Source organism: Ostrinia furnacalis, unplaced genomic scaffold (assembly GCF_004193835.3).
Source record: "Ostrinia furnacalis isolate ACB-3 unplaced genomic scaffold, ASM419383v2 OfSCF7161, whole genome shotgun sequence".
Classification (NCBI taxonomy): domain Eukaryota; kingdom Metazoa; phylum Arthropoda; class Insecta; order Lepidoptera; family Crambidae; genus Ostrinia; species Ostrinia furnacalis.
Genome location: NW_021137400.1, coordinates 110,920 through 133,959, shown reverse-complemented (window position 1 = coordinate 133,959; position 23,040 = coordinate 110,920). Strand labels below are relative to the sequence as shown.

Sequence of the window (23,040 nt, the reverse complement as noted above, 5' to 3'; positions counted from 1 at the left end):
TTCTATTAACAAAGTAAATTATCTATGTGTTACAATTTTGAAACAGCGCTCCTAAAAATTTGGACACTGATTGCAAATTCACCCTGTATAGAAAATGTCTACTGCAGTACAAGATTGCACTTGGTTTCATTTATCCGATTATAAATGTATTTTATTTCAACTGACCGAGATGGTAGTTATCTTTGAGATAACAAAATAATAAAATTTAAAATGCAACTGAAGACGATACTCACTTTTCGAGTGTTTTTCGCGCGGAATTGCTGCGCTCCAGGAAATATCCGCTGGAAGTTTCGTTGGATGTGCCTGGCGGAGACCACGTGCCGTATGATCCGTAACCTCCCGGCCCATACTTCTGAAACAAATGTCACGCATTAATTACCCCATTTACAGACAAAAAACGTCAAAAAGTTCAGAGTGCAACAAAGGTAAAGTCGACAGCATACTTTTGGTGCTAAGTAGCGCCTATTGACAAAGTTATTGTGTTCTGGCAGTTGGAGGTATGATAGCCAGTTTTTCTGTGGTTGAGGATTTCGGGTAAAGCTCGTGGCCAAGAGCTTAAAATCACGACTACATAAAGTGCTGTAGTGTTAAGTTTGATATGCTACAGACTGTATAAAACCACACAAGAATGACTCAGGTTAGACGGTGGGGTCAGTGAGGGTTGATCTGATTTTATTTCCGTCACGAAATGCTTTGTGCATCCTGCATACCCACTGGCCGACGGAGACGGTCATTGAATTAAGGGGGCGGGGCCTACTAACTAAAACCCGACTATGTTCCTCGGGGGCCATTGAAAAGAAGCCACGAGTCATTGTTCTAAAATTGGACATTCGTCTGCGGTTCAGGGTTGACGACTTGACTTTCTAGTCAAGGCTGTATTTTTTTTCGTCAGGAAAATACATTGACTTGTATACCCACCAGCCGCGGGGGCAGCTGGTGGGTTATGTGAGGTTCTCCCTGCCAGAAGGGCATGGCCACTAAAAACCTGACGTTGCCCTCGATAGCCATTTGAGCCGGGAACACGGGACATCACTATCTGTGTTTGCCTCAAGCATTCGTTCGTTCCCTGCTCGGCATTCGGCTCGCTTAATGCAGGACTAGTTTATTATTTATTTTCTTATCCTCAACGAGAAAGCTCTTGGCCTGTATCTCACCTGATGGCATAAGTGATGATCAGGCCGAAGATGGAAGCGTACTTCGCCCGGAATCCTCAACCACGGAGGAACTGGCTATCTCACCTCTAACTGCCGGATCACAACAATGCTGTTAACATTGTTGTTATGGCGACAGACTCAGGTAAGACGGTGGTAGCTAGCCAGGCGGACTCAGAACAAGACCTACCACCAACCGAACCGAACAGAAAAATCTGCCCCCACTGGGAATCGAACTTTAATAAATAAATAAATAAATATCCTTGGACATTTTACACTGCGCCTCTAGTCCCAAACTAAGCAAAGCTTGTACTATGGGTACTAGACGACGGGATAAACATACTTAAATACTTTTTTTTTGTAAATACATACATATTATACATAGAAAACACCCAGACCCGTCACAGAAATTAAAATTCATCATTTCAATTTCTGCCCGGCCGGGAATCGAACCCGGGACCTCTCGGCATAGTAGTCCGTTCTGGACCACTACACCAAACGGCCGACATTAGACCACAGAGGTGGTTAGTGGAGGCTGTACTCACGCGGTCGAGCTCGTCCTGCAGCCAGGCGAGCAGCTGCCGCCAGCGCCGGCGCGCCTCGGGCTGCGCGTGCACGGCGCGCACGGCGGCGGGCGCGCGGCCCATGACGCCCACCAGCAGCTTGACGCACGCGTACGCGCGCTTCTGGTAGTGCCCGCGCGCGCGCGCCGCCGTCTCCAGTAGCCCTGGCCGTTCGTCTGACACGCCCTGCGAAACGAATGACAGCTCATTAGCACCTATCCACGCTGATTGTGTTTGTAAAGATAAAGTCTTGGAGTTAAAATGATCTGTGGATGACGAAGCTACGGTAACGTCAAGAAAAGACCTCCAAAGAAAGCAGCGTATAAACCATTAAACGAAGATAAACGAAATAAAGGCATGATTGCAAGAAATGCTTGTGTAAAGGTAACCTTTCGAACTAAGCGTCACAGACGCAACGTCTTTAGCTTTGGTCTTGTGCCACCAACGCCGCGTCACTAACTCGCTTCGAAAGGCTACCTAGGCTAGGTGACACAAGACCAAAGCTAAAGACGCTGCGTCTGTGACGCTTAGTTCGAAAGGCTACCTTTAAATGTATTTCAGAAAAAGGGACCTTGGATTTAAATACATAATTCGAAGTGTGAATGTGGCACGCCAGAGCATTTAACCTATGTTGAACCTATAAAAAAGGTTTGATAACATAGTGACGAGATGCCATCTATCCTTCACACGCGAGTAGCATCACGCCGACAAATCCATTCGTCCCTATCTCACCTTGATGACGTTGTGGATGCGGTGGTGCTGCCAGCTGTCTTCCATGAGCAGCGTGGCGGAGAGCGCGTCGGCGTGGCGGCGCAGCTCGTGGCAGTAGGCGTAGGCCATCTGCCACAGCAGCTAGGTAGGTGCCGGTCGCCTCGGGCTCACCTTGATGACGTTGTGGATGCGGTGGTGCTGCCAGCTGTCTTCCATGAGCAGCGTGGCGGAGAGCGCGTCGGCGTGGCGGCGCAGCTCGTGGCAGTAGGCGTAGGCCATCTGCCACAGCAGCTAGGTAGGTGCCGGTCGCCTCGGGCTCACCTTGATGACGTTGTGGATGCGGTGGTGCTGCCAGCTGTCCTCCATGAGCAGCGTGGCGGAGAGCGCGTCGGCGTGGCGGCGCAGTTCATGGCAATAGGCGTAGGCCATCTGCCACAGCAGCTCGGCCAGCGCCACGCGCGACCACTCCGCGTGCTCCCAGCACAGGAACTGCACGAGGCGGATGCCCTCCTCGCAGCCGCAGCACTCTTCGGTCAGCTTCTTCATGTACGTGCTGGAAGAGAGGATCATATGAGAACTTTCCTATTAATGTGACTTTAAAGCCCGGTTTCCATCAAGGCAAATAGGAGAGAAGACATGTATTTTAAATAACTAATCAATTCGTTCTGCATTTGCTGTCTACCATGCTTCAGTGGAAATGTATCTAGCCGAGAGGAGCGGAGATGTGTCAGGCGGCCGAAGGATTCGAAATATTAGAAACTCGCGCGCTGCTTTCTCATCGTGTATCGCTCACCCTAAAGCGTCATATGATTTAAAACCTGACAGCTGAAAGCTACGAACATCTCATCTTTTCTCCTCTTCTTTCCGCTTTGAAAATAATCTGCTTCGCTGCATATCTCCTCTCCGCTTTGGTGGTCACCACCGGGCCATTAAGGCCCTAAAGCCTGAAAAGCTAACATCAATTGGTAAGAATAGTTACCCAGTTCTATTGTAGAGTATGTCGACAGCGGCGGGCGCTGCACGGCACTGCCGGAAGGCGGCGGGTCGGCGTACGGGTTGGGCAGCGGTAGCGCGCCCTCCGCCGCGCCCGCCGACTGGCAGCGACCGCTGACGTCACAATACCTTGCCAGCACTAAATCAATTGGCGCGTATAATTACCCAGTTCTATTGTAGAGTATGTCGGCAGCGACGGGAGACAGCGGCGGGCGCTGCACGGCACTGCCGGAAGGCGGCGGGTCGGCGTACGGGTTGGGCAGCGGTAGCGCGCCCTCCGCCGCGCCCGCCGACTGGCAGCGACCGCTTACGTCGCAGCAACGCGCTAACACGTACACCACCTGAGAGAGATAACACTTGTACTCCACAAAAGTTCACTAAGTTATTGGTCAAAAGCTCTTTCAGCAAGTTTATACTGGTAATTGAGCATCTAATCGGTGCTTCCCACTAAATTATATTTAATTTCCTATTGCACTGGTATGTACTATGTTTTTGAATAAGGAAATCAAGTTATATTCTATTCTAAATACAGTTAAATGATATTGTCCAAACCTGATGTATTTTCGCCGATTCCGGATATTGGTACTTTACGAGAGATAGAGATGCGTCATCCATACACACGCTCAGCACAACATCCAATATCCGTAACTGGAACAAAATAAAGACTATGTAAAAAAGAAATTACTATGTACAACATGGAATGCAATAAAGATAATAATATTGACTATTGACTAAATATTGGATTCTATGTAAAGAAATAATACGTATGCAAGTTATTCGTGTGGTTCCAGAAGAGTGGAATATGACCACTGCCAATTTTGCTCGCCCCCCACACTTTTGTCGTCATCTTGCCAGCGCCTGCGCAGCGTCGAGGCAATGCAGCCGCGCTCGCTTAGAGCCTGTCCAGATGACGCGTTTTTACTCGCGAGTTTCGAATTGCGCGAATGTGAGGTACTAGTCTGGTCTGCGAGCACGTAGAATTTTGTCCAATGACCCCAAGTTACCTATCCTTATCGCTCGCGCGTAATTATGTTGCTATCGCGTTCGCACACTCACTGCGGGCGCCCGTCGCACAGTCGCGACAGCAATATAATTACGCGCGAGCGATAAGGATGGGTAGCTAGGGGTCATTGGACAAAATTCTACGTGCTCACGGACCGGGCTTTAGATGTTCATACATTCTATTCACATGCAGTCGCACGTTCCGCCTAAGAATCTCAGTCGCGCGATCTAAAACGCGTCATCTGGACACGGCCTTAGCGTCGTCGTGACGCCAACGCTGAGCGGCTGACGAACGATCTACGCAGTGGCGTCGCGCTATTCTCCTCACGCCCCGTGGTGACGTCACTCACCCGCAGCAGCTGGTGGCGCTCGTGCAGGCCCAGCAGCGCGTATGTGTGGAACAGGTTGGTGACGTCACTCACCCGCAGCAGCTGGTGGCGCTCGTGCAGGCCCAGCAGCGCGTAGGTGTGGAACAGGTTGGTGACGACACTCACCCGCAGCAGCTGGTGGCGCTCGTGCAGGCCCAGCAGCGCGTAGGTGTGGAACAGGTTGAACAGCAGCGGCAGGTGGCGCAGCGCGTGCGCGTCCGCGTACGGCGGGTCGGCCAGCGCGCGCGCGCAGCACAGCAGCTGGTCCGACAGCGACGACGCCTCCTCGCGCGCGCACCACGACCCGTAGCCGCTCGCCACTGATAGAGGAAGCGTACGATTGCTTATACGATACACACTTCTACAATAACGCGACGATTGAAAGCGCCAATTCTTAGCAGTCGATATTTAGTTATTACCATAATATTGTTTAAGTCAGTTTACACTAAAGCCTGGTCCGTGAGCACGTAGAATTTTGTCCAATAACCCCAAGCTACCCATCCTTATCCATTATGTTGCTGTCGCGCTCGCACACTCACTGCGGGCGCGCGTCGCACAGTCGCGACAGCAATATAATTACGCGCGAGCGATAAGGATATGTAGCTTGGGGTCATTGGACAAAATTCTACGTGCTCAAGAACCAGGCTTTACCAGTCAATTGATATAATACTCTTCTAAATTTTTTATCGCAAAAACAAGCTATGACATCAGAGATGCGTGTTTTCAGCTAGTTGATTTTTAAAAATAATTGTACTAAATTAAAAGAAGAAGAGAAAACATGAACATAAATTGAGATAAATGAGACAAAATTAAAATAAGACTTACCTGGTGAATCTTTGACAGAAAAGTGAGCTAAGAAAACGATGATTTTCATGAAAACTAATCGTACTTCGGCGGAAGGACACGATAGCAAATAGTCACACAATCTGAAACAACATCAAACGATAAAATTATAAAAAAAACAATCGAACACGTGCAAGACAGAAATAACGAAAAACAATTTAATAGATAAGTACCTGTGTGGGTGTTTGAAGAGATCAGTTGCAAACCACGCTCTAACAGCCTGTGAGCACCTGAGATGCTGACATAGAATATCATGCCTGAAAGAAGAGGAAAATATTAATACAAAATATTCAATGATAAACAATTCAAAAACAATCCAACTATATGAAAATTACCAATCAGCCGCAGGTCCTCGCAGCGTCTTCTTTGTATGAAAACCAACTTGGAATAAAAACTTTGTTGCTAATTGCACAGACAACATTGACATTTCTTCATGCTCTTTACTCTGAAAATGTTAGCAATACATGAATAAACTATTCTAACAAATAACATTGTATCTACACAGACACTTCTGTGATAAAACAAAAGCGCATCTTACCCAAACAGCGCTCTGTGAACCAGGCAGCACTTGAAGTCTCATACAACAGAGTTTCTTCATAAAATTAAAATGTTCCAGGCTAAATTGATCTTGATTATGTGAAAAAGCTATATTTCCACGACGAACTGAAAGCCAGATAGGTCTGGGTATGGCACTTTCCCTGGAAACATAAGCACAGTTAGTGCTGGTCTAAAGAAATACAAATATTTATTTTAATTTACAAGTTACACTTACTTTAAGGTCAAATTTTTCATAGATTGTTCAAGACTAGAGGTTTCTATCGTATCTTTTCTCGTGTAGAACAGCATGTAGGCATTCCACCATCTTTTTTGGCGCTTGTACAGTACCCTCTTTAGCATCGGATCGAACACCTAGAACGTTATTAGAAATTACCACTTCACGCGTAAATAGCATGCAGCTAACTGAAAGTTCGATTCAATGGCATGTGTCTTATGAAACTCAAGGGTCAGTCCAAAACATTCTTCATAGTATTAGATAAACTAACAAGGTATAAGTGTTGACTTCCTAGCAATCCGCAGATATTGAAATCGTTTTCAGAGACCAAAGAGTAGATGAACATCAATATCGATTATTTCACTTCTGTTCTTTGATAGATAGGGCGTTAAAAATGAGAAATAACATCGGTTGCGGATCGATTCTCTCACCTCACCCATGTACTCGCCGCCGAAGCACTGCGCCTTCATCTCCTCGTCGTCGTGCATCACGCACTCGGATACGTCGCCGTCGTCCAGCTTCACCCAGCGCCCGGTCTCGCTACCGTTATCCCTTTTATCCATTCATAACAATTTATTGAAAAGTCCATTTACAAGCTAAGGTAAGAATATAACATTAGAACCAACGCCAGCCCAAGACCTCGACAAATTAAGATTAAAACATCATGAATCTTGAATTCTATTCGTGGAAGTTTTTGATAGCGTGCGACATTTTAGTGTAACTTTCAAACTTGCTCCAGGGCTGATGCTTCCGGTAACAATACGTAAAAAGTAACAATTGAATGCAAAACTTAACTATAAAGACAGTTTGGTAAACCTATGCAAGTTGAAAAAGCCGTAACGTTGACTATTTCCATCAAAGATTTTAAAATACAAACGACTATGAAATATGTACCTCAGCAAGACGTATGAGTAGTAATGTCCGCCGGAGGCTTGTCCCGAGTGCACGACGATTCCGCTGAGCTGGTAGTGAGTCTCGGGCGTCTTTTCTTCTCCTCCCTCCCACAGCGTCTCGTCGCCCTCGGCCCGCGCTAAGCCCCACGCTGAAATAGTAGCAAATTTTGAATACATCTCAATTCGCAAGTTGGCGCGCGATTGTCGCTAGTTTCAAGAATCGTAGTGTTGTTCAAATGACGGCATATCAAAGCTAAAGTAAAGTGGTCTATTTAAAAAAAAAACAGTCGGTCGATAAACTGATGTGCGGGTGCAGTACGATATGGTTCATAGAAATAATTAAGTATAACGATTTACGAACACTTACCAGTATAGGGCTCGACGTCAAGTTCCCGAGGGAACTCGAAGTAGTCATTAAATTTTATTGCACACACTTTTTCAAAGTCGTATTCGAACCTTTTCAACTGTATAACTAATACTGGAGGTAGTTTGTTCAGACATAAGCGTTTTACTGTCACGACCTGAAAAGAAGGAGAATAATAGGTAACAAAGGCTGAAAAGTCAAAGTTGCAAAAAATATAATATTCTATTTCAATGTATGCATACCTTTTTATTGCACTTATCACAGTGGTAGGCATCAGCCCCTTCTAATAGCTCTCCTCTTACGTATGCTTCAAGAGATTCTTGCAGTCGGGACATGTTTCTAATGTCCAATGACACTACACTGAAAGGCTCTTCCTTGCAATACCTAAAAAATATGATAACCCATTAACCGAACACCTTTTAACTTTATAGTGCAGTCTAGTTGCTAGAATTTTATGAGATCTCTAATATCTATGTATAACATACCTGTGTGGACATCCTTTACATATTTTTTGGTCAGAGTATGTGCCGCCCATTGTTTTGGCCATAAGTTGTTCCTGACCCAAGGACTTGAGAGCCTCATCTAAAGACTCTACCAGTGACATAAAAAACTCAACTGCATCCTGCTGCTCGCGTAAATTGACTGGTTCACCTTGAAGCCTAAAAACAAGATCTTCATTGAATATTTTTTTTTAATAACATTTTATTACATTGTTTATTTAGTAATTGAATTCATTTACCTAAAATGCGCCCACAATCCTCTGGGAACGTAATACTGAAGTTTACTGTAGTGTAAGTGTGCAAATATAGCTTGAACTTGTTTCAAGATTGTGATGTTGTAGTCAGCATTTCCCTGCAATATAACTTTTGTTTTAGTATCTAGAGTGATCGAGAACGAAATGTATCAATTTAGCAAATTTGCAAATAGGCACCTCTGCATTATTTTCAACAATAGTGTGATGTGGGCTTTCACCAGAGAAATCTTCAGTTAGGTCAGTCGCAGCACCTGTTGAAAAATAACGGTAATTAAATTCTTGAAAATACATCAACTTCGCAACCCTGTAGCATAACGTTTCTTACATACGTAATGACAGCGTATTAACAGCATTATAGTTAACAGTTTTCGTATCTGAGTTGCAAAGTTTCCCAATCAAGAAAGGTTGGGAGCTACGGTCGTACAGCTGCGGCGTAAAAACAGTTACAGTTAGCTGTACGACCGTAGCTCCCACAGCTACGGTCGTACAGCTGCGGCGTAAAAACAGTTACATGACAAAATTGTTTCTTATTCTTCAGGAAATAAAGCCGGTCTAAACATTCGATTTGTCGCCTTTTGCTGTTGATTGTACAACAGTTACACAGCAAAAGTAGCTCTTATTCTTCTGGGAATAAGAGCGATATGGCGTACCTTGCACGGCGAGCAGCGCGTCGCGCACGGCGCGCACGCAGTAGAGCTGCTGCAGAACGGAGTTCATGTAGCAGGTGGCGCCGGCGTTCTTCAGCCCCACCAGCCCCGCCGGCGGCCGCGGGCCCACGCACGGCATGTAGTCCCATTCCGATAGTGGCATGCTCTTGTCTGCGGTAGGCAGAGACATTATTGCACAACTATTACTTATTTTCTCCCCTACACATGGCAGATTTTTCAATAAATTATAAGACGATGGAAATGTAGCGATAAAAATATTATTCAGTTAGGTACTCTACTGTCCCCTCGTTTATCGCTTAATCCTTTGGTCACTAAGCAGCAACATGAAAAATAAAATCTATTTGTGAAAAATTAAAGCCATGAAGTGAGCCGTGCACTGTGCATTATGCCGCATCCGCATCACTTAGGTTTCAAACTGTGGAACTTCAAGTATGCTCAGGAATGTATTCTTGCGAAAATGAGCACTTTAATTTTATTATTACTTAAAGTTCTAGTCACACATCAAGGTCTAGTTAACAACAGTAAATAAAACATGCATTGTACTTGTACCCTATAACAAAAACGCGACTGACCGCTATAGAACATCTGTTCGAGCAGTTGCGCAAGCGCCGCCATGTTGTGCGCGCAGCCATACACGAGAGCCAGCAGCAAGTCGGCGGCGGCGGCGGCGGCGCCCGGCGTGCGGCACAGCGGCGCCGCCGGCTCGCCGGACGACTCCTCGCCGCCGCCGGAACTCGACGCGCCCATGCGGCACCACGCCCACGAGTATGGCCACAGGAACTCCGTTGTGACTTCCTACAGAGTTATCATTTGTGCTATCACTTATTCCTGAGCTAAAAACCAGTTATGACGGCTTTTTGAAATGCTGAGAAAGACGAATAATACATATAATGCTGTTACCAGAACCGTCCTCTAAATGCTAATATCTCTTTTTCTTTTTTGTTGTTGACAAATCTCGTAGAGGTCTTTGCATGTATTGTATGCCCTTTTGAAGTGATATGATGAAATATTACCCACTTTATAAGTATCACATACCTTTATTAGCCCAGAGTCCTTGTGATCCGGGTGCGCACCGTACTGGAACTTGACTTGAGCTGGCACGTGCGTGAACAGTTCTTTGGTGAGGTTGAGGTGCCCCTCAAGTAAAGTGTCGTCTAGTTTCTCCGGGTTGGCTCGAATGGCGCGGAGCCATGCCACCTATAGACGAAAAAACAAAATGTTTGATGACTAAAATTCAGTAAGACATAAGGCCACAAGTGGGTGGGTCCTATAAATGAAGTATGACTGTATGACGTTATCAACAGCAACTGACGTTTTACTGCAAAGAAATAAAAAACTTTTCAGCATAAACTATCAAAATTACCACGTCAGTGGAAAGGAAAAAATGCGCCATATGGCCAAATGGAGCTTTAGCATTTTTTACTTTCCACTGACGCACTTTTTTCGGACAAACAAAGACAAGACACAAGAGGTAAAAAAATGAACAGAGCATGTCATTGCGCTACTTCAATAACAATATCTACTGTAACAGTTGCCGCTGCTCATTAGCCACGTTCAAACCGGACGTTCGATTTGACGTCCTTATTTGAGCCGTGCGTCTAATGAGGGCTATCGTTTTTATACTTAACAGTTGGCACCCCTGGCGATTGACAGGACCTTACTCTACAGTGGCGCCATCTTGATGAGTGCAAATGCGATAGTCCTCCTACCACTTTCGCGCTCACCAGTTGGTGCCACTGTCTTCGCTACTAGCAAGTGACAGGACCTTACTCTACAGTGGCGCTAACTGGTGAGCGCTAAAACGATAGCCCTCATTGCCTCGCGCGATTGGACCCAGCTTTTTGGCCAAGTCACTAACATACCTCATAGGCGAGATCGTCCAGCGTCCGCTCAGTAGGGCCGGCCAGCGCCACCAGTCTGCACAGCAGCTGCAGGAACTGCTGCGCGTGGGTCGCGTGACGTTGCAGCCTGGGCCCGGCCGCGCCCGCGCCCGCCGCGCCGCCGCCCAGCGCCGCGAGCGCCGCGCGCGCGCAGCCGCCGCCGCCCCACGCGCACATAGCTAGCAGCTGCTCGGCGGATGACACTCGCACCTATAGCAATGGGAACGTTTAGAAGTCGCGCTTTATTGTTACTACCCGTTCGCGATAAGTTTGCCGGTCCGTGGAATGCGCGTCCCCTCCCCCAACCGCGATTAAACGCAAAATCAATGTGTCTTATTTTACGCAAATACACAATTTTTATCAATAATAATGAACAAAAAACATTTTAAATATTGTTTGTTAAAGTTATAGACGCTACCCTTCGAGTGACGTCATATCGCCAGCGACAAACGTATAGCACGAAAGCGAACGGATAGTACGGGTAGTTGACACTGCCAGTCAATTGACGGACGTAAACTTTATGAGCTGGCAAAATGCGGCTCTTCCGTAGACTTTGTATGGAAAGAGGATTGTGATTTCACTAGTTCGCAAGTTCAATTGATTATTTGTTGATAATTTTATCAAAAACCAAATATCACATTCTTGCATAGTTGATGTATATGTCGGAGAGCGGTCAGAAGAGGCAAGACATTATATTCTACGACATATATTTTAAGTAAGTACTAACTTGAGGGTTGGGGCAATCTATCATCAGGTACAGAGCAGTGTCTTGCCACCAAGTTTCGTGTAGTAAAGAATCCAAATGTCCGCCACCCAACGCCATGCATATCGTCACCACCTCCATACACTCTCGAACAACTGTCAAATGAAAAAAAAATCACAAATTCGACATCTGAATCACCTAAAAATTGTTAACTACGAAGTTTAATAAAGGAGAAGCTTACGTGTGACGTCATCTGGATGAACGATGCCGATCATTTCAACCGGCTGTGCGACAGAAAACGCGAGCGCATACAATGCTCGCACAGTAGCCGTAGTAGGCACTCGCCACCACACCAGAGAAGACACGGAATCACTCTCCTCGCTACTCGTTACCACCTGAATACGAATAACTAAAGCGTTATAACCAAAGCTAAGAAGAAACAAATGCAAGCAACGGTTAGAAAAAAATATTCACATGATTCACCTGTTCACCTAGAGCATTTGCAAGCTTTTCAGAAATAGCTTTAACAATCAGTTCACAGCTGTGATTAGGTACAGTTTGCAGCGCCTCTCTTAGGATTGTTACATCCATTCTGCAAAGAGAGGTCCAAAATGTAATTGGGATTATTTACAACACCACTATCTCTACTATCTACAAATTGTATTCTTTCGTACCTGAAGTCTTTGTCCACGTTAGTATCTGAACCATCTGGAGCGAGTATTTCAAAAAGATGACCCAGAGTATACAACGCCAATTTGGCCAGTCTAACTAGCGCTAAGTATCCAACCCTGAAAAAAAATCGAGAGTTAAGATTGAAGTATTTCATAATTAATAAACTCAAGAAATATGAATAACTCGGTAATGTTACTTTACCTCCTTGTATGTGGCGCGGCACCTTGAAGGAATTCCTTGTCCGACAAGCACTGAACTAACAAAGGAGCTTTCTTGACGCAAGCTAGCTGAAAGTTACGACCCCGTTCCAATCGTGTATCAGATGACGGCATCACCATGCTATAGAGCACCTGTAAATAATTAACCTCATGAATGTAGAGTTCTGGTGATTTATATGAAACAAAAGGAATATCCAATCTACCCTTCCCTGTATTTCATAGCGAGATTTTAGTAAGAGCGACGGGACAAGTGGAGAAAACGGATATAATGTGAAATTATAAAACTATCGATACTTTACCTCTATATTGTAAGCTACGGTGGGTGGTGCTGGTCCATAAAGCATATCCCTCAGTTTTGTATCTTCACGGCATAAAAGAGCGTCTGTTAACTTTTCAACCTAACATAAAGAAGAGAGAATTATAACATTGTGATCACGTGAATATCTTAAGAAATCAGGTTATTTAAATCATACATGCTATACCTACAGTTTGCTTGTGAGCCGGGCTAATCTGAGTGAGAAGGTGTGCGGCCTCAGTTAGAGGCGCATGGCCCTTGGTAATGCCGATGTGTTCCAATTCCAAGATGAATGGTATGTACCATGATCCCTGTGCAAAAAGCTGGAAGAACAAAAATAAATTTAATTTAATGTAGTGCTGCCGAAATATCTAAAGGAGAAGACTTGCATGTACAGTCGCGGAATGAAAAGGTTCGTCACCTTAGTGTCGGTTTTCGCTTGCACTAGGTACTGTAAGAGTCAAACCTGCCAACATAACAGTGCAAGAAACAGTGCTGCTAACATTTAAATAAATATGACGTTTGCTAACGAATAAGGTTTTGCTTGTTTATTTTTCTATCCCATCAATGCAATGCAATGATGACATTGACCAATTGACAAGTTTTTTTTATTTAATAGAAATAATAATGGCAGGCTGAACCAACAAGAAGGTTTTAGTTTATCAATCATAATAATCTTGACAAGATAAATCGTCAAACAACTTTGATCTGAATAATTTTGAACTTTACTGACGAACAGTTAAATATTATTTTCTCTAACTCGAGATTATTCTGTAACATAGTTTCAAAAGGTAATATGTGCTCGCGATTCGTTGAAGGAATCAATTTGAAAACTGACGAACCTTTTAATTCCGTGACTGTACTAATAAAATGAAAAAATATTTATGACAATTTGTACCTAAATACAAAGCTGAAAATTTGGATGTATCGTGATCTAAAAAATAAATAATACTTACGACGCCTGGTAAAGCGTGTTCAGGCGTAGGGGGCAGAGGGGGCGATGACGTACTTGAATCGCTGCTGGACTCATTCGAGGAGCCGCAGCCTCCACTGCCACACACTTGCCCATCGTAAACCTGCATTTAAACATCAATTTAGACAATTTCAATTAACAAACTAAACAATACAAGATGTAGACATTCACAACTCACCTTAGCAACAATAACAGTTTTGTCCCGAAGCGGTATTTGTGCAAGTATTTTTCGGTCGTGACTTGAATCTAAGAGCTCACCATTTACGTACAGTTCTAACTTATTTACATAAAGCTCTAATTTTATATTACTATCGGTAGCACACTTGAGTCTGCAAAACAAAAAGTATTTAAATAATATGCAAATACGGTACAATAACTGTTATTACTAGAACTTTGCATACCTTCTTTGGATTGCTGCACGCAACGAATGCAATGTTTCATTTGAATGTGAGAATAGTTCAATGTCGTCAATTTGTCTTTGGCCAGTTTGAAAATTAAATCTGACTACAATAGTGCACTGTCTTCCCCGCCCTGATCTATAAATCGGCAGGATTTGTCTTTCGGCGGAAAATCGTCTATCACATTCGTTTACATATTCCTGTATGGCACGTATAACCCTGCACATTCTTGTACAACTTTCAGTAATATCTGAAATGAAAGAAGCACGTCAACGAGTCGTACGTTTCAATTGTGTGTTTTGATTATGAGGAAACCGAGTCTAAAAAAGGGTTAGATCTGTTGACGTAAACATAATTGAAGATTCAGACTGAAAATAGTCTCAAGACAATCAACAAATTGCAGTCCCATAGCTTTAGAGCCTGTTTGTGAACCTACGCCATTTTCGCCGTCGTGAACGCGCGTTGAATTTGTTTCAAGTTAACGAATTTAACGATAGTTGTATTTGAAATAACGTGGTGTGGCCACTACCGCAACTCAACTCCCATGTACAGTCACGGAATGAAAAGGTTCGTCAGTTTTCAAATTGATTCCTTCAACGAATCGCGAGCACATAATTATTACCTTTTGAAACTATGTTACAGAATAATCTCGAGTTAGAGAAAATGATCTTTAACTGTTCGTCAGTGAAGTTCAAAATTATTCAGATCAAAGTTGTTTGACGATTTATCTTGACAAGAAGATTATTATGATTGATAAACTAAAACCTTCTTGTTGGTTCAACCTGCCATTATTATTTCTATTAAATAAAAAAAAACTACATTTTTTAACACTATTGCACTGATGGAATAGAAAAATAAACAAGCAAAACCTTATTCGTTAGCAAACGTCATAATATTTATTTCAATGTTAGCAGCACTGTTTCTTGCACGGTTATGTTGGCAGGTTTGATTCTTACAGTACCTAGTGCAAGCGAAAACCGACACTAAGGTGACGAACCTTTTCATTCCGCGACTGTACATATTTATTTAAAACTTTAATGTCAAATAAATTTGAACATAAGGCGAAGTTAATGCACTAAAGTACTAAAGGATTCTCGACCAGTGTCGCACTCACCCTCCTGCTGGTCCATGTCCTTCTGTATGCGCTGCGTGCGCGCGCAGCACTGCGTGAGGAAGGCCTCGTGGTGCTGCGCCGCCGAGAACTGCGGGCCCACGCACGTGCTCACCTCGCGCAGCAGCTCGATGCCGCGCGCCGAGATCTCGTCCGAGCACTCCGTTATTACCTGACAGGGTTAAGACCAGGCATGTTATGGATATCCGTAACCGTAACCGAAACTTTCGGATATCCGAAATAAAAAAAATATCCGTAACCGCAACCGAAACCGGTATAATATTATTCCTATATCCGTAACCGTATTCATAACCGACACTATCCATAATATCCCTAATTAAGACTTTACTTGGTTAAGGGTCATTCCATGACAAATGTTACCGAGGCTGAAAAACTAAATATGTACTTTTCGCATTAAATCTGATGAATTTTGAAAGTAAACATTCCAAATTATAAAGTGCAACAAAAAAAATCTGAAAGAAACAAGTAATTTTTAAGTTATTAATCTTCAAAGTCTATACTTAGGTCAACTGTCTGAATGATCATTTTCTCTCTAATTATTAATAATTCGATTTAAAAAAAACTATCAATCTGTGAACCGTTTTGCCACTATATGATTTGAGGGTATTTATCATAGTATTGGTAGATAGCGTCATAGTCCCAAAAAAATTGATAATCATCAAGTTTTAAGTGTGTTTTCTTGTTACTTCGGCGATGTAACACCCGAAACAAAAAAACAGGTATTTGCTTTATTATTGTACCTTACACATGGATTAGGATAACAATATTTGGTAAAAGTAAGGTCATGGTAGTAATGATTTCAAATACTAACTAATATCTGAGCATGATACTAATTAAGTGAGTTTTTTTCTTGATTTAAAACTGTAACACCCGAAACGTTTCGGGTATCACATTTTTATTTAATGTCGATAATGTGTGTATATTGCTTGGAGAAGTCAAAAAGTATTACTGTGAGGGTCTCTCCACCTCCCTCTAGCGCTGGCATCGGAAAACGAGTCATATTTATCTATTTAAGACTTTTTTGAAATGTTGACTTAACACTAAAATTAAGGTATTGCTAAAAAGTCTCGATGTTCGACATTTCCAATAAATATCGTAATTAATAATTAAAGTAATGCTATTTTAAGCCAAAAACAATAGAAAAAGCTATATTTTGAGGAAAAATTAAACTTGAACTTTGTATATTTTTTAAAAAAAGGTGCTTCGTAATTTCAAACCAGAATTCGCTCTATTTGTGTTTATTTGTTGTACTCCTTATTTTGCAGTAGGTACCTAGAGACTAATAAAACACCGATTTTATCGATAAAAAGCGTTGAATTTTCGTACTCGTAACACCTGAAACAGAACCATTGTAACACCCGAAACAAAGAAAAAAATTATAAAAAAATAGTAAAACGTTTTATGTAACAGTGATTGTATATTACATGGTTTGTAAATTTCATACTTTAGAAGTCCTGTAAGTTTTAGGTATGATTCCTTAAGAAAATTCGCTAAATTTCGAGTAAATGCAGCAACAGTCAGAACATAGAGGCAAAATCTCGTAACGCCCGAAACGCACACTTTTCGACTCATATTTTCGTTATCCTACATTCTAAGCTGTACAAACTTTATTATTTAGATAAAACAACTAAAAACGGACAGATTAAGGCACTAACATTATTAAAATACTATTTCAAAATACATGAAATTGTTGAATATGTGTGTACGAACGTAACACCCGAAACGATGGAATGACCCTTAAGTGGAAATGTTGAAAAATTTCTGAACTTTTCCACGGTAATAATATCATACAGTATTATAACTTCATATAAACCGACGAAACGCGAGCTTTCCTTCGAATTTCAAATCTCGGGACGCGGTCGAAATCCAAAAGTTAGGGTTAGGGGTGTCGCGAATGTGCCGAACGGACGTCGATGGCCTAGCTAGTGTTGAAAATGACTAAGGTTGAATATGACTACCGTCATTTACGGTCAAATTTGTTAAAAACAAGTTATTAACAGTCAAAAATTGTCATTTTCAGTCAGTTTGATTTGAAATAAAAATTTATATTGTATTAAACCAGCTTTTGCCCACGACTTCATCCGCCTGAAATTAAAGTAACAGGTCGTTAAGTACTCATTATGATTAGTAGATTCAAAATTATTTTGGTATACAGGGTGGAAACGATAAGTGATCTCACTCGATTATTTCTAAACTATACAAGATATTGAAAAACTGGTTACTGATCCTGAAAGTGCTTCACAAGCTCTTTCAAACGGTACCAATAATAAGTTACAGAATAAACTGGAACTATCCCAAAATTCAATGTTTCCAGCTTCCATACTAAATGTATGGCGATGACACAATATTAGAAGTGTAATTTATTTTTTGTTAAATAATAAATTTAAAAAGTCCTTTAAATATACTTGTAACTTGCATCTTATTTAAAATTATTTGTGAAATACATTACTTTTAGGTTTTACTTGCTATAAAATTATCAAGAGATGAGTGCAATGACTGTGATAGTACAAAATGTATAGAAGACGGAAACATTGAATTTTAGGATAGATCCAGTTTATTCTGCAACTTGATATTGATACCGCTGGAAAGAGCTCGTGAAGCACTTTTAGGAACAGTAACCAGTTTTACGATATCTTGTGTAGTTTTTAAAATTATGTAACTTTACCAAATGTATGGAAGCTGGAAACATTGAATTTTCGGATAGTTACAGATTATTCTGAAACCTATTATTAGCATCGTTTGAAAGAGCTCGTAAAGCACTTTCAGGATCAGTAACCAGTTTTTCGATATCTTGTATAGTTTAGAATTAATCGGGTGAGATCACTTATCGTTTTCACCCTGTATTTTTTTAAATTAAATCTACTAACACAAAACAACACGCATTTTTATCCTATTCCATTCAAAAAGCATTTTGTTCGTCTAAATAAAAAAAAAATACAATCACAAAACTAGATAGAAATTCTAAGTAGACAGATGTAATTAGAATGGGTAGGTACTGTGTAGGTGGGCAGCCCTATCGCATGTTGTCATACCGTGACGTACCGCGGGGCTGTAGACATTTATTTCAAAAATATGGCCGAGTTGGAATACTGTATAGATAGTATTACCGTGACTTTTCTGAAGAACTTATTTGCCAAACAAATCGTCAATTTTAAAAAAAAATTGTTACAATGTTGCAATCATTTACATTTTTTTTGGCAACTCAATTATTAGGCGATTATCACACTGCACCGCGCTCCGCCGCGGTCCGCGTGGCGACATATAACGAATCCTGCGCGCAGACGCGTTGTCAGTGTGTTGTGCCGCGCGTGTTTTCTATACAAACTGAGGTACTTGTTATAATGAATAAATCTGTCGCGTACCGCGGCGGAGCGCGGTGCAGTGTGATAATCGCCTTACAACTGCTACCAGTGTATCAGTCTGGCAGTAAAAAATAATTGAAATGTCATACGACTCAACTCTACAGTATAGTGGTTAAAGTGCCATGTATGACGTATACATTATGTATGACGCATTATATTGGCTAGGTAGGATACGACTCAAAGTTGAAAACACCGACATCAGCAACTGATAATAATTTATTATTAATTAGGGACTTACCCTCCATAAATAATCTAATCCTATGAGATCAGCATCGTTAAGTAAAAAGCTTCGTCGTTTAATTTTCAATTTTCCTTCTTTGGAGTTTACAGCTTTAAAGAATCTGAAAATAAACTTATAATACATAAAAATTGTCTTTTTAAACTATTAGCAAACGCAAGGCAGAGAAATTCAATATGTGCGCCATAAAATAGAAGTCAATTTACCTTTCGAAGCATTTAATACCCGCGTGTGTGAGTAAATTGGGAGGCAGTGTCATAATATTTCTTCGAAAAAAATGCAAGTTAATATTGGGATCTAGGTCGGGTTCTTCTCCCATGAGCTTACTGAACCATCGAAAACACGCTTCGCGGTCGCCTAGGTGCGCAGGTCGCTCTGCGAGACAGACCCAGATTTGTTTTGCCTATGAATAAAAAAATGAATAAAAAATTTTTCATCTCAAAATATTCATTCACAAATAAAAAGTAAAAAGACGTCATTATTTGTTACCTGTTCTGCGCATAACCACAGCTGTCCATCCTTCAAAAGGAACCTCAGAAAACTCAATCTCTCGTGAACTTGTCCAGCGTGTGGGTATCTCCCATCAGGCATCCAGTTTTCCCAGTCGATGTCACCCTCCGCTGTAACAAGTGGAGTATGTTCAAATGTAATGAAATGGAGGGGACGATGTTGGCCTTTTCTTTGCATGATAAAATTAATTGACAACCGAAGAAGAAAGACTCTTCAGTGGCGACCAGTGGGAAAACGCAACGAGGAAAGGCTTTCCACCCGTCGAACCGATAACCAATTACGGTTCCAACTGGGCTAAGATGCGCACCATGATAAAATCTTATAGATGATTTTAGACGATAAAATTTTATTGGCATTTCGCATAAAATCGATAAAATGGTGCGATAAGCTTATCGCGACGCGCATCCTAAACTCTGATTTTTAATTCGACGGAATTTTGACATTTCAGAAGTGTTGTCAACATTGAAACATTCCCATTATGAATGGAGAGCATTTTCACAAATTAAAAAATAATCCTTTCTTGAATTTAAGGTTTCACTTGAAAAACTAAGGCTTAAAAATGTACCGATAATTTCAAAATGGTTATTTGAATTTTTATTATTATATTTTTGAAGTTACAAAAAAAATTAGGAAATTATTTTTCTATTACTGGACTCCCTGGCCAATAATCCATGGGTTACAAACCTTTTTTATGAAAATCCTTTTGTTGATAAAATCTTAGGTTCATAAAATAACCAATTTAACAAGATGCCAATTTTATAATCCAAGTTGATTATGACGACGATAATGATGATTGATGATCAATACATATTTTCGTAAATGATAATATGTTGTTTTACTGNGGTTTAACAGATTCTGAGAATAGATAACAATGTCACCTAACGAAAAAATCACTTTCTAGTACCGTAATCGAATCTTTTTCTAAAAAAAAGAACTAAAATACATTTACAAGAAGAGTCAATTTTAATTTTTTTCGGAATCGTTTAACAGGCTAAGTTGCGGTTTGGAGCAGCTGGAAATAGCTTAGAATATTAATAAATAATGCAGTTATACCGACCTATGTTGTTTCAAGTCACGATCTAGCAGGTCTTCGGAGAAAATTAGCACTTTATGTCTCGTTTCATACAAAAAAAACACAAATTATTTTTTTTAAGCTAAAGTATCAGGTTTAGAGAAAAATGTGATATGACATGTCGTGATGAGTGAGCAAAGGACTATCGATTGGCAATTTTTAAAATTCGATTTTCCGAAAAAAATCCCTATGTCCACTTTAATGCCATTTCGATCCACCGTGGAGCGGGAACCTATAAATAATTAGTCAATGACTTACTTATCCAGCCAGTGCGTTTTCTGTGCATCTCGATCTTGACTGCAGCTGTAGTCTAAAATTTTGATAAGGTTCGCCAGCGCAACGTCCATTATTTCCGTGCAAACTTCGTCCGAATGAGCTAAATTCCAAAAGAGAACCAGTACCTGGTGTAAAAATAAAAGTCAAATGAATAAACCTGTCGCTTTAACATTTTATTAGAGGTTATATTTATATATGATATTTTCACCTACTTTGTTTGCCATTACACCATCTTTATCGTCTTCGGCAAGTCTCCTTATCACTTCTAACAATTTGTCGCTTTGCTTCTTGCTAGATGTAGCCCAACTTGCCTGAAACAGTACACCACTGTTAGACACAGACAAAAACCTTTTCGAAATCTGATAAAAAGTACGGACTTTCAAGAATACCTTAAAGCAGTCAAAAAGGTGATCCAGTTGATCAGGAGTGAAGTCCCAAGCTAGTTTCGCCAACAAGTCGTGCAAGTTTTTGACAATCGCTTCATGCTTTCCGTGCTGAGCCTTCCAAATAGCATCCAAATCGTCTCTGGTCAGCGAATTCTCTTTTATCATAAACCTTAACATTTTCTCCAACTTCTCCACATATTGAGGCTGATGCAGTGAGTCGCGTAATACTATATCTACTACCTTGTTTTCTCTTATCCAATTCTGAAATAAATTCGAATATTATCATGTTTCTAATAAGAACGTGAAAGGATGATTGATTGTATTTTCGCCGTACTTACTGTCATGACCGCAGCCGTGAGCCATTCGGGTTTTGGCTGCTGAGCGATTGAACTGATAAGTTGATTTATTTCATTTAACGCAGTCATTTTACCATTGAATGATGACATTTGTAACCACCGCAATATCATTTTCAACCTAAACATCTCGAGAGCTGAAAGAAAAAAATTGTATAATGATTTATGGAAAATAGCATGAGTTTTAAAAAACAATCACAATTAGTATTAACGACTACACAGGTAGTTTCATAGGCACCAAATCTTGTAAACACCATATGCAATGTGGCCCTTAGTAATGAGATGCATAAGGACAGTCATGCAAACAGCACAGGTGAAGAGACCCACAGTAACAAGTGCAGCGATGAGATGAATGGGAGTCAGTAACAGACCGTGTAGCAGCATAGGGGAGGAATGACCAAGACTGCGCCCCTAAGCAGCTACAGGGAGTGCAACTGCTCCACGTGAGCCGTGAGCGCCGTCCGAGATGTCCACCTGAATACTTCGTGACGTAGTACCATAATGACAGTTACAAACAATGCCAAACTTAGATGTACAAAAAAATCATTCATATATTTTCTCATCTACGTAATATAACAACACACAGGTGTTAAGCACATTCATATTAAATCATCTTGTATTGAAAAAAAAAATACGTAAAAGTTATTTCCTCGTCGGCATTCCTGCTTTGCGCCTACTCTGCATGTGCATCAATGTGGTTTTACAATAAGTATTAATATGAGTAGTTAGCATCTATTATTAGTGTTAATTTAAGACTACGACAATTAACATTCAAAAGTCCCAAGCTAAGTTGGTGAACAGACAGCACAAACCCCAAAACATGGAATACAAAATAAGTGTATAAAGCAACAATACAGTGAAGTAGGTAATGTAAATGTTTAGACGACCTACCATTTAGATTTTTCAAGTTCAAACATATTTTATTTGACATTCAAAACAAACACAGTAGTTAATCAAATTAAGTCACAAATAAACATGTTTGTGAATGCAAAAACGTTTTTTTTTAATAATTAGTATTAAACAAGTACAACAATTACGAATACAAATGCAACAACTCCAATCTAAAATCCAGTGCAACCATGCAATTTTTACCTAGAGAAATCATACACAATTTGTCTCAATGTTTCTTAAAAAGATTAAGGACAGTCACAAATATAACATTATTACTTAAGTATCTAAAGCCTGGTCCGTGAGCACGTAGAATCCCGTCCAATGACCCCAAGCTACTCATCCTTATCGCTCGCGCGTAATTGTATTGCTGTCGCGACTGTGCGACGCGCGCCCGCAGTGAGTGTGCGAGCGCGACAGCAACATAATTACGTGCGAGCGACAAGGATGGGCAGCTTGGAGTCATTGGACGGGATTCTACGTGCTCACGGACCAGGCTTTACTCCAAATACATAACTAAACATGGATGAAACCCTTAACCAATCTTTAATCAAAATTGTTCCCTTTAAATCTCAGTATTTTATATGGTATACATTATTAGT

The 23,040-nt window shown here is 41.3% G+C and overlaps 1 protein-coding gene across 1 annotated transcript in view; it reads right to left on the bottom strand.

The window, feature by feature from the left end:
* faf (ubiquitin carboxyl-terminal hydrolase-like faf) overlaps positions 1 to 23,040 on the bottom strand; it is a 31,523-nt gene that overhangs the window by 5,586 nt on the left and 2,897 nt on the right. The window contains exons 9-49 of the mRNA XM_028319286.1: positions 21,536 to 21,687; positions 21,201 to 21,458; positions 21,024 to 21,122; positions 20,794 to 20,936; positions 20,368 to 20,384; positions 19,443 to 19,573; positions 19,160 to 19,356; positions 18,954 to 19,056; positions 15,336 to 15,504; positions 14,225 to 14,471; positions 14,002 to 14,152; positions 13,807 to 13,926; positions 13,042 to 13,173; positions 12,855 to 12,953; positions 12,539 to 12,687; positions 12,340 to 12,453; positions 12,149 to 12,257; positions 11,907 to 12,060; positions 11,690 to 11,820; positions 10,945 to 11,172; positions 10,118 to 10,279; positions 9,655 to 9,877; positions 9,065 to 9,232; positions 8,592 to 8,665; positions 8,400 to 8,512; positions 8,146 to 8,319; positions 7,903 to 8,044; positions 7,664 to 7,817; positions 7,298 to 7,445; positions 6,835 to 6,955; positions 6,404 to 6,540; positions 6,170 to 6,329; positions 5,967 to 6,076; positions 5,805 to 5,888; positions 5,614 to 5,714; positions 4,915 to 5,108; positions 3,971 to 4,066; positions 3,584 to 3,759; positions 2,747 to 2,978; positions 1,697 to 1,900; positions 234 to 349 (exon numbers count right to left, since the gene is read on the bottom strand). Of these exons, the coding sequence (XP_028175087.1) occupies positions 234 to 349; positions 1,697 to 1,900; positions 2,747 to 2,978; positions 3,584 to 3,759; positions 3,971 to 4,066; positions 4,915 to 5,108; positions 5,614 to 5,714; positions 5,805 to 5,888; positions 5,967 to 6,076; positions 6,170 to 6,329; positions 6,404 to 6,540; positions 6,835 to 6,955; positions 7,298 to 7,445; positions 7,664 to 7,817; positions 7,903 to 8,044; positions 8,146 to 8,319; positions 8,400 to 8,512; positions 8,592 to 8,665; positions 9,065 to 9,232; positions 9,655 to 9,877; positions 10,118 to 10,279; positions 10,945 to 11,172; positions 11,690 to 11,820; positions 11,907 to 12,060; positions 12,149 to 12,257; positions 12,340 to 12,453; positions 12,539 to 12,687; positions 12,855 to 12,953; positions 13,042 to 13,173; positions 13,807 to 13,926; positions 14,002 to 14,152; positions 14,225 to 14,471; positions 15,336 to 15,504; positions 18,954 to 19,056; positions 19,160 to 19,356; positions 19,443 to 19,573; positions 20,368 to 20,384; positions 20,794 to 20,936; positions 21,024 to 21,122; positions 21,201 to 21,458; positions 21,536 to 21,687 (5,992 nt within the window). The remainder of the gene's footprint in view (positions 1 to 233; positions 350 to 1,696; positions 1,901 to 2,746; positions 2,979 to 3,583; positions 3,760 to 3,970; positions 4,067 to 4,914; positions 5,109 to 5,613; positions 5,715 to 5,804; positions 5,889 to 5,966; positions 6,077 to 6,169; positions 6,330 to 6,403; positions 6,541 to 6,834; positions 6,956 to 7,297; positions 7,446 to 7,663; positions 7,818 to 7,902; positions 8,045 to 8,145; positions 8,320 to 8,399; positions 8,513 to 8,591; positions 8,666 to 9,064; positions 9,233 to 9,654; positions 9,878 to 10,117; positions 10,280 to 10,944; positions 11,173 to 11,689; positions 11,821 to 11,906; positions 12,061 to 12,148; positions 12,258 to 12,339; positions 12,454 to 12,538; positions 12,688 to 12,854; positions 12,954 to 13,041; positions 13,174 to 13,806; positions 13,927 to 14,001; positions 14,153 to 14,224; positions 14,472 to 15,335; positions 15,505 to 18,953; positions 19,057 to 19,159; positions 19,357 to 19,442; positions 19,574 to 20,367; positions 20,385 to 20,793; positions 20,937 to 21,023; positions 21,123 to 21,200; positions 21,459 to 21,535; positions 21,688 to 23,040) is intronic.